The 11,074-nt window shown below is 39.8% G+C and overlaps 1 protein-coding gene across 8 annotated transcripts in view; it reads left to right on the top strand.

The window, feature by feature from the left end:
* The first annotated feature begins 924 nt into the window (after positions 1-924).
* The window catches only part of PTPRK (protein tyrosine phosphatase receptor type K), a 572,160-nt gene continuing 562,010 nt past the window's right edge, over positions 925-11,074 (top strand). For 4 of the 8 annotated variants that reach the window (XM_081294494.1, XM_081294493.1, XM_081294499.1 and 1 more), the window contains exon 1: positions 925-1,179. In XM_081294494.1, coding sequence (XP_081150620.1) covers positions 1,077-1,179 — 103 coding nt within the window. In that variant the 5' untranslated portion in view covers positions 925-1,076. The remainder of the gene's footprint in view (positions 1,180-11,074) is intronic. The other 4 variants (XM_081294498.1, XM_081294496.1, XM_081294495.1 and 1 more) reach the window with 1 other exon arrangement.

Genomic DNA, 11,074 nt, shown 5'->3' with positions numbered 1-11,074 from the left:
ACTTACGTCTTAAATACCTACGAGATATTTTTTAAAAATCCCCAAACCTTTTCTATTCCATTAGACCTGTATGAAAGGAAAGAATATAATGAGACCTGATGCAATTCTTAGGTGATGGAGAAGTGGAAAGAGGCCAGAAGAACAAGAAGCAAAGTCAGTGAAGCAGAAAGTAAATTCAAATATTTGGCAAATGACAAATAAACCAGAAACGAGACACGCCAGCTGTTCACACTGGAAAGTTACCGAGCATTTTATTCTGGTCCAAGTTTTATTTATTATACGAACAAGGAACAACAAGTTTTTTTTTTTTTTTATGGGGGTGGAGTGTCTTATTCCTTATTGCATGAATAGGAAACTAAATTTCCCCTGTAGGTCGATATTGCCTTAGGGATTGCTTCCACAGTCCCCTTTCTTCCTACCGGCAACCACTCTGGTGGGACCGCAGCCTTGGTGACATAACCCCCGGACACCTCTCCTGGGGCGGCTGTGGTCTGTCTCCTGCTCTCGACCTCGGGAATCCGGCCACCCTGTTTACAAACTCGTCTCTCAAACTCCGATTTCTGGAGCAGGTCGGCGAGCTGCGCTGTCTCCCCTTTCCCGCTCGCTGCTTCCGAGCGGCCGCGGGCGGCCGGGCTCAGTCGGCGAACAAAGGCAGCGAGTGGCGCGGGGCACGGAGCGCGCGGCCGAGGCTGGCGCGCGTCTCTCAGGCTGGAGGCGGCGGTGGCGCGGAGCCCGAGCCCGAGCCCGAGCCCGCATTCCTCAGAAGCGCCCGGAGCCCGCGGGGCGACGTCACCCCAGGCTCCGCCCCCGTCCCTCCCCGAGCAAAGTAACTCTTGACTAACAGGAGCAGCCTCCGCCGAGCATGGAGAGCTGCGGCTGCGGCCGGCCGGCGGCGCGGGAGACGCTTTCGCCCCCGAGGTAGTTGGGTTTCTGCAAAGAAGGAAAAAGTGTTGGCGGGCGGCTGTGGACTCTCCGCCCCAAGCCTGGGAGGCCCAGCTCCCTGCTCCGTCGTGGATTTCGCAGCCATCCCCCTGCAGCTCTTTGCAAAGCTGCTTGAAACTTCTCCCAAACTCGACATGGATTCGGCGGCGGCGGCGGCGGCACTGCCTGCTTTTGTGGCGCTCTTGCTCCTCTCCCCTTGGCCTCTTCTGGGGTCCGCCCAAGGCCAGTTCTCTGCAGGTGAGTGTCCCGGGTGGCGCGCGGTTGGGTTGGGTGTCCGGAGCTCCGACAAATGCCCCCCAGCCCTAGCTTGTGAGACGTGGATCTGGCTCCTTGCCTGGGCCGGGGGCAAGGATTTGGCGAAAGCTTTCCTGGCCCTCTGGGGTGAGGCGGTCCCTGGGTAGAGGAAGAGATGTCCCCGGAGTTTGTGCCAGGTGAGACGCGGGGCACTGAGCTGGGCGCCACTTGGCGCAGGTAACTTTGGTCTTGGCGACCCATTGTTCTTCCCTGAGGCTGTATCGGGGCGCAGATTGGCACGGCTGTGCTGGAGTGTGTGGAACTAGTGGCCTCGGTGCCCAGCGCAGGCTGCACTGGGTTAGTGGAGCAGAGAGAAAGAAAAAGTAGTTAGGACTCCGGGGACAACTGCTCTGTTGCTCGCGGTGCGGGCTAGTTGCTGTCTGCCACCAGAGTGTTCACAAAATTCCCCGGGAAGCCATTGTCAGAAACGTGGAGACGCAAAGGCACTGACCTCGGCGCTCTTTGCCAGGTGCTTTTTGTCCCGGGAATAACCTTCCTTGACTCTTGTCCAACTACTTCCCCGTCTCTCCTCTAGTCCCCATTCTCCTCCCCCAGCGTAGTGTTGCTCCTGGTTTTGTCCTGTGGGCTAGGGCACCGCTTGGAATATGTGTTTGTTGGCCGAGTCTTTTAAGATGTTTTGATTCTAAGGATCTGAGCAGAGTCGTCCTGTGCAGCGAGGTCTGGGAGCCCAGTCCGAGAATCCTGAGCCGCGTGTGGGAGCCCGCTCTTCCTTAAATCCAAGGAGAAGCTGGCTCCGCACCTCTCAGAGCCAGCCTGTTTGATGGGTGCTCTAAACAACTACTGTCCGCCTGGGGAACCCTAAAAGAGGGATGAGAGCAAGTCTTTTATGTTAGCCCTTTGCTGTCTAAGTAAAGCCATTCAAATGAGTCAGTGACCCCTGCTCTCCTGGATCCGTGTCCTCTGTTCTCTTCCAGTTTTGTTATTCTTTCCTTTGGTTGGTTGCTTCTATCCTTCTCTCCTCTGGGGGCTCTGAAGTTTCACCAGGTGGACGCTGGGGAGCGGGCTCCCGGGCGCTCTTCTGCCTCCCGCGGATTATGACAACTTTTCTGGCTAACCCACCCCGCTCAGCTTGGCTGGCGGACGCATCTGCTGCCTTGGTTCGCGGTGCAGATGGAAACGCCAAGGTGGCCGAGAGGTGATGGAGAAAAGGGAGAAAAGCGACAGCCGAGCTCCTGGCTGAGCCCACAGGATACGGAGAAAGAACTTATTTTGTACTTGACAGTTTCTTTCATTGTTGAGGCTGCCCGGTTTCCTGGAAATAAACTCACATTGTTTTCCAGAGCAATCATTTATTTACTTTCCGTCTGCATTTCCCTCGCCCCTTAGAACTGCAACAGACTTAGGTGGCAGCTTGTACCGTCCACCCTGGCAAAGGTTATGAAATGATAGCACGCACAAGGAAAGCCATGTGTGTGTGTGTGTGTGTGTATATACGTTCGATGGGCGCAGAGGGCAACAGCTCTACACAATGAGTGATCTGGTGGTTTAATTAAATTCTCTTTGGATTAAGCATCACTGCATGCATCTCTGACATACAATGCCTGTTAGTATTGGAACCATGCTTGATGTGACTCATTATGTGCAGGCAAGTTGGAGAGAGTATTGATTTCTGCACAGTGTTTGTCACTCCACGGAGAGCCTACGCTTGAAAAGACATGTAGTTTGTTAATTGAAAGTTTGAACTCTACCAGTTGTATGATTAAACTCACATGTATTCAAGAATTGTAACTTAATGTCTCAACAGCTGATGGACATTTTTATAGTAAAGAAACTTTTTCTCCTCTAAAGTGTTATTTATCTTTTCCTGAGCAAGTAAATATTAAATTTCTTCCAGCACAAAATGCAGAAGTGCTTTTCTAATACCTGCAGGTTAGATATCTCAAATGAACAACTGTAGTCTTAGACATTCAGTTCTAAGTGATTTAGCTAAATATGTCTGCTTTTCTTTAGTGGCAAAACATAACATTTGACTTTATATTAAATTTTATTAACAGAATGTACAATCCTAACAAATGTAATTCTCACAGGATTGTATCTGAAAATTTTTCCAATCAGTATATACACACATGCCCACAAATGAATGTCTTTTATTTCCAGAATTTAAAGTCATAGTGTGGATCTATCTGTATTTCTCCATAAATTAAAAATTTGTTTTGTAAATATTACCTTTTTCTGGCTATCATAAATCTTTTGGTATATTATCATCTTCAAATTTTATGACAGCCAGTTAGATTTAGTGCAAAGACATGGATTAGAGATGTAGTACAGACTAAAGGCATATTCTTCTTTGATTTTTTAAAATTCTAGTTTGAATGATGAACTTTTGAGCATTTAAATAACATTTTAAAAATCTGAAAGTAATGTTCCAAGTATAGCTTTTTTTTTCCAAATAAGTTAAATCTAACTTACTATGTTTAGTTTGCCACTTTTCAACATTGTCATATACTTACTAATATAGAAAGCTTAATAAAAATTTAAAGACTAAGAATTATATTTACTTTGCTTAAATAACAATTTAGAAATATTTTATTGATTATGGCCTTTTCCTTAACTTTTCCAGTTAAGGTATAAAACTGCTCCATGATAATCATCTTTCAAATCAGAGCTTTCTGTAAATATCAACTTACACTCTTTTAATCTACTTTGTTACTTTAAATAGCATGTGTTATATCTGTTATATCTGGTAAAACTGAGGCATAGAAATACAAAGAGGAAATAAAATATACTTAGTGGGTGGTGTAGCTATCATCTCTTAGTTATCTATCATCTTGTAAGAAAGTTTTCTGTAAGACTCAGATAAGTTATAAAACTGGTCACAGATGGGGTGACTTGGAAACTCAGCTTTCTCTTCTATAAAATGGGGATAATAATATCTGTCCTGACCTATCCAGCATAGTTTTTATGAGGATCTAGTGAAATATTATGTGAACCAGCATAGTCAGTTGTAAAGAGTTGTGCAGGTTCCTGAGATATCCTCTTCCACTGAGGTAGCTGAAATGCCTTAGTTTTAGTTCTTCATTTACTGTTCCTGAACTCTGAGAACTCTTTCCCTAGTAACTACAGGCTGTTCAGGATGTGTGTGTGTGTGTGTCTGTGTGTCTGTGTATGCATGCGTGTTTCATTCAGCCAGTCATTCATTTTAATCATTTTTTTTAGTTTTATTGCTTTTATTTTTTAAAAAATACATGACAGTGGAATGCATTACAATTCTTATTACACATATAGAGTACAATTTTTCACATATTTGTATATAGAGTATGTTCATGCCAATTTATGCCTTTATGCATGTACTTTTTTGCATTACAATTCTTATTACACATATATACCACAATGTTTTATATCTGTTTATATATAAAATATGTTGACATCCAATTTGAGTCTTCATACATGTACTTTGGATAATGATGTCCATCACATTTCACTGCCCTTGCTAATCCCCTATTAAACCTAAACAATCTAGAATGGCCCTTACCATAATTGTATCAGCATATTGCTCTTCAGAAATTTTTAATTTACCTACCTTGTGTAGATCCTTCTATGAATTAAGCCTGTGGAAGAGTCACTATGAACTTTCCTGGTATTATAACGATGGGAAAAAAATTTAAATCAATTTCTTTAGCCATTTGTTCAACTGTTGATTCAGCTTTTTCATCTTTCTGTGGAGAATAACATGCAGCTTTCAGATGCAGTCTTATCAGTGACCTAGAGAGGGACTATTGTCTCTTTTGTGTGATTTGAGCCTGGAAATGCAGCTCAAGATCAGCCTTGGATGCCATTCCTGGCAGGTTACACTGCTGATCCCTGAGGACCTTGCAATTCATTTAAGCAGTGCCACTTTCCTTGTGTCTTGACTCCTTGTTGTCTCTGATACAAAATTAATTGCTCTTATGCTTATTTCCTACTAGGAAGATAAACTGTAGCCTGCTTGTTTTAAGGTTTGCCTTTTACTTTTCTGGTTTTGATTGGCCAGCAACCCCTGGTGCCTCTGTGCCTTCAAACTCCAGATTCTAACCAGGAGTAATGATATGTAAATGGACATTTCCGTGATTGATTTTCCTCTCTCTAGTCCCCTTATATCTGACTGCTGATTTTCCTAGATTGCGAGATATCATTTGTGTCTGGCCTGCCCAGACGGAAAGATGCAGGTTTGGCTGCTATTTGGGTATTAGCATGTGTGCTGTTGACAGCTCTTCTCTTTGTGAATTTGAAAAAAAAAAATCAATATCTCTGCTACTCCACCCTTCTCCCACAATTCTTCCCAGTCTTCTAGTAACAAAAAAAGTCCCACATACTTATATACAAAACCATAACCTATGTGTTTTCTTTTGGAACCAGATATATTCTCAAAAATTGGCAATAAGACTATTTACTACCCAAGGCCAATGCCAATTCTCCCACCCAATCTCATATGTCCAGCAATGATGGTTGATTACTTATTTTATAGCCTTAAATATATAGGCATTCAGCATTATTTCATATAAAGGAGGTGTATTGGTTTCTACTAATATTTTTGAAGTGCATTGTACTAGTTTACTCCAGGTGTTATTAAAGAGAGTGAATCATACTAAATTTGGATTTGTGCTGTTCCCATTTCCCTTATTTGCTCTTCATGAAGGGCAGGAAGAGGAATGTTGGAAGATTGAGAACAGGAAACATCAAGAGAGTTTACAGATTGTTCTTACAGACAAAACAAAGAACACAGGGATTGTATGTGTGTGTATGTGTGTGTTTGATCTCTTAATTTCGGAAGAGAGAAAAAAGTCCTATTTTTGACTTGTTTATTGGAATCAGCCTTTGCCTTTGTCCAAACAGATTCATTTCTTATTCTGTCAATGCAAAATTTCCCTCTGTGTATTCCTCTCAGACTCTACCCTTTGATCATATGTATCTGGTCTGTGTTCTTTTATCAAATGATGTTTCTCTACCTAAAAAAGGTTGTAATTGCTTTTGAACATGACTTGTTTTTTCATCAGAATTCATGCTGTTTGTGATAGTTACTGAAAAATAGTACAAGACATATCAATTCATGATATATCTTTAAATGGTATTTGATAACAAAGTGAATAATGTATCAGTCAGGCTACTTTTTATTTCAGCTGAAGTCAAAAGCAAACTTCCATATCTATGAAATAATCTTTTAATGTCACAGAATGTTTATTTGTTATGCTTACCTGTCTGTGAATGAAAGAGAGACTTTATGTTTCATTTTGTAAATGGGAATAGAAAACTAGAGTACTACATTGGCTGATTATTTTGAGATAAGTGAAATAAATTACATATAACTACACTTTGTAAACTTCTTTAAAATTGTTTGAATGTTTACAGTGTGAATTCTGAGGTAGACAGTTCACAAACTTGATGCTTCATCTTAGTGCCAATGTGTTTTATGAAAACATTCTTAAAGAATGTAGGTGCACATAAGAAGTTTTATAAGTTCTGTGAAGATTTTGTTTTGAGAGGTGTGTTTATTTTCCTTTTAGATTCTTGTGGTAATTCTTTGGATTCACAGTTAATATATTGGTAATAAAAACTGAATTTACATAATTTAAAAACTTGGTTTTCCGAAGTTTTCCAGATTGTTGAGGCTCTGGAAAGACACCGGGCCTGGGATGTGAGGTTCATATTGATTCTGTGGCGGAGCACTGGTGCTTTTCCACTTGACTCTGGTTGAAGTTTTCGGTGCTCTTCTTTGTGTGTTGATAATCCATAAAAATTCTAATCGGCTTATTTTACTTATAGTTGTTTTAGGAGCAAATTAAGTAGTCCCAATGAAATAATTTGTGTTTCTGCTTGAATTGTTGAGTTCTGTTAATAGAAATGATGGGGTTGTGGCTCAGCAGTAGAGCACTCGCTTAGCATGTGCAAGGCCCTGGGTTTGATCCTCAGCACCACATAAAAATAAAAAAATAAAATAAAGGTATTGTGCCCAACTACTAAAAAACAACTTAAAAATAAATATTTAAAAAAAATGATGAAGTGAGCAGTGCTCAGTAAATTCTTCTTCAGGTGTCATTATAGCAATTTTAATAAGAGAAATTCAGAAATAAAGTTAAATGAAATAGTATATAGTTGAGTTATTGCTTGCATTTATTTTGTTGGGAAAGCTGAAAACTGGTTGTATCTTAACAGTGATAGTACTTCATTGTCCCAAGTTCCAGGTTCGAAAGGAGCTACAGACGTTGGGGGATAGGATCCACACTTTATATTTATATTATTGGGAAGACTGTGGATAATGGGCCATTATTTTTCTGTAGTTGGAGAAACTGAAATGGAAAATAAAGTAACTATATAATCTGTCCTTCCCTACCTCAGTCTCTCCTCTGCTTTTTTAAAAATATTTTTTTTAGTTGTAGATGGACACAATATCTCTATTTTTTATTTATGTATTTTTATGTGGTGCTGAGGATAGAACCCAGTGTCTCACGTATGCTAGGTGAACACTGTACCACTGAGCCACAACCCCAGTCCCATTCTCTGCTTTTTAATGAGAGAATAATAAATCTTCTTTCAGATTGGGATCTATTTATATAAACCCTTCCAAATGAATTCTATTCCTTAACCAGCTGCTCAGGCTGATTCCCCAAACCCTGTTCAAGGCAGCAGCTGAACAGCCACAGAAATTCTCCTAATTCTAGCTGGACAGTTAGTGACCCAGCAGCTGCTTAGGTGGTGTTCTTGTCAAAGCTTCTTGTAGTGACTTGCCTTGGGTCATTCAGCAAATTCAAAGGAGAGAGGAAGCCTTTCTAGGGTCCTTACTACCACCCACGGGGTTGGGGGCGGGGATGGCTGATTGCTTTATGGCCACTGGATTCCTGCACTGCAAGTTGCCCTAGGGTTTTGCTACTTGAATTGTGGTTCATGGATCAACAGCAGCAGCAGCACCTGGGAACTTGTGATGATTTGTGATCAGAACCAATGCCAGACTTACTGGTCAGAATTTGTATTTTAGTAAAAATCCTCAGTAATGTTTTTGAATGTTTAATTTCAAGAATCACTGCTCTAGGTTAAAGTGAGCTTAAAAAGATGGCCGCATGCACTTTATTGTAGAATTGTAAGACTGTTGTGAAAGGATTACTTATGACATGAAACAAATTTCCCTGTATTGATAATTCTTATCAATGTTTACTTTATTATAATTTCACATTTCAGACATATCAGAATATCACATAGGCTTTTTTTTAAGAATCCTCAGACAATATGAAGTAAATATTTCATAAGAAAATAATAATAAGTCTTAAGTAGTTTGGGTTATGAGTGTTTTGTATAAGAATGTTTAGAGGTAAACATACTATTGAAGGAACCAAATGTGCTATATGCAAATCATTTTTACTTAGCATAATGTTATATTGGTACAGGAAATAGCATTGCCTTTTAACATTGTTAGTCTCTTGCTTTATAATTCTTTTTTCTTCCAGTATAATCTAAGATCTTTTTAATAAGGAGTTGATTTATAGGACAGTCAAACTTAATGAAAGGGAGTTAGTAGGTAGAATGCATTAAATATCACTAGTATTATTTTTACTATCTTTTGTGCTCATATTTAAGAACAGGAATTCTTGTCAGTTTTCTCAAGAGAAAAATTATGATGTAATAGACAGTGTATACTATTCATGTCAAAACACAATTTTGCTTGCATTTTATAGCTTGCTTTAGCATTCTTTTAGAAAATGAATTTTCCCAGAAGACCTAATTGCCTTCTTATTAATGAGCCTGTGTTTTTTGTTATCCATTTACTATTCTAAATGTGTTTACTGGTGCTAGCTGTTTCAACAGTGAGGTCTCTGATTAAATCACAACTGGTATATTTGTTTTTGCCATTCACTAGTGATTCAGAAAAAGACTGGCAGAATGACATTGGTATTTCAGGGACTAAAAGGCAACAAGTATAAATTAATGTTAACCCATAATAATTGGTCATATTTTGATATAAGCTGGATTTGGGTATGACAGATGGCCACATTCTCTGTATCTTTATACTATAAATAAAAATCTACTTACTTTGCACGAAACTCAAAAAACATAGTTATTATATTAATAAATAGACAACATGACCCTTGTATTTACTTAATTCTAACACTCATGTTTCAAGAAAAAGGTCTTATTGAAGACAGGTTACTCAAAGGGGAGAGCTAATAATGGAAAACTTCTGAAAACCACTTTCATATATCCTCAAGAGTTATAATGTTCTGACTTGTTACTTTTCTAATTTTACTCCAAATTCTAAGGTTGTCTTCTTTCCTGCCTCTACTTTTATTCCTGTTACCAATAATTAGGGTTATTTGTTCTTTCACATGTTAAAGAGGACAGTTTTTCCAAAAGTGAGCACAGAGACAATGATAGGAACTACCCTTTATGGAGGGCCTGTGACCTGCCAGCCCTTAAGATCAGTGCTTTACCCATTTTCAACTCCTTATAGTAAAACTTTTAAATTGGAATCATGTCCATTGTACAAACAGACAGAGAGGGCGAAGTATTAATATCTTGCCCTAAGTGGCTATGTGAGGAACGAGTCAAGTCAAGCTTCATTATTGAACATGGGCACATATGCATAGTGATTAGACATTTTGTTGTTGTTGTTACATAAAAGCAGAAATACAACCTAGCCTAGACATATCCTAGAGGGGCATTTATTGTCTTTCTCAATTGACAAGTCAAACTGGAACCTGATTTAGGAACTCCCATTATTCCACTGGAATATGATCTCTCTCTGCTTGCTCAACTTAGCTTTGAGGGGCTTCCAGAGCCATTTAGGCTCCTTAGAGAAGCAAGATGGTTATGGCAGCTCTCACCCCACAAAATCTAGGTTTGAATTCATTCATGAAATGCTTACCTACTGGTTACAAGTGAAAAGGCCCTGAGGTTCACTGTTATTGAATCCAGCAGATCAGGTCTCTAGTTGTTGAATCAGGCACTCAGATTTCAGGAAGGTCCTGTGCAGATTGGTTATTCCAGCATTCTGGATTTAGCACTAGATCCCCACCCAGCTTGTAGGTGTATTGATAGGGAACTGTGGATCCTCATTCCATTCACTGGTGGGGAAGAGCCTTCTGGAAAGGAAACTACAGTGTGTGCTTGATATGGAATTAAATGAGGCTTGAGCAATAAAAGAATCAGGGAACATTTGTGAATCTTTATAATCCCTCTGAAGGCAAGAAAGAAAGTAGTGAGGAAGGGACACTGGGATCAGGTTGCAACACCAGGAGAATCCACTGGCCTAAACCTTAGTTTCTAAATGGAAAAGAAGAAGCCAGAAAAGAACCAATTCATGCCTGGGAAGTTTGTATGCATTACAGATCAAATGATTATAATTTAGGAAGTTTTTACTTTTTGGTTTTCCCTTTAAGTACTGCTTTAAAAGCATGAATTTTTACTATTTTTATTATTTTATTCTCCTTGCCTCAATGTTGAATAAGGCCAATATTAAAATTAATCATCCCTTCATTTGACATAATTTGCCCAGAGTCATATATCCTGGAAGAACTGGAGCTCAAAATCTAGATTTTAATATAAGGGTCAGTGTTATTACAACATATAGGTCATTTTGCTTTATGGTTATTTATATAAAGAATTATTCTTTAGGATCATCTATAATTATTTTGGTTTGTATCCAGAATTTATTAATTTATGTCTCTAGTAATGGGGATTGAACCCAGAGGCACTCTTAGCACTGAGCTACAGTCACAGGCCTTTTTATTTTGATACAGGTCTTACTAAGTTGCCCAGGCTGGTTGTGAACTTGTGATCCTCCTGCCTCAGCCTCTGGAGTAGTTGGGATTATAGGCATGTACCCCTGCATCCAGCTGTAGCCAGAATTTTT

The sequence above is a fragment of the Spermophilus citellus genome, assembly GCF_964194105.1.
Source record: "Spermophilus citellus genome assembly, chromosome: 5".
NCBI lineage: Eukaryota > Metazoa > Chordata > Mammalia > Rodentia > Sciuridae > Spermophilus > Spermophilus citellus.
This window is presented reverse-complemented; position numbering and strand designations above follow the sequence as displayed.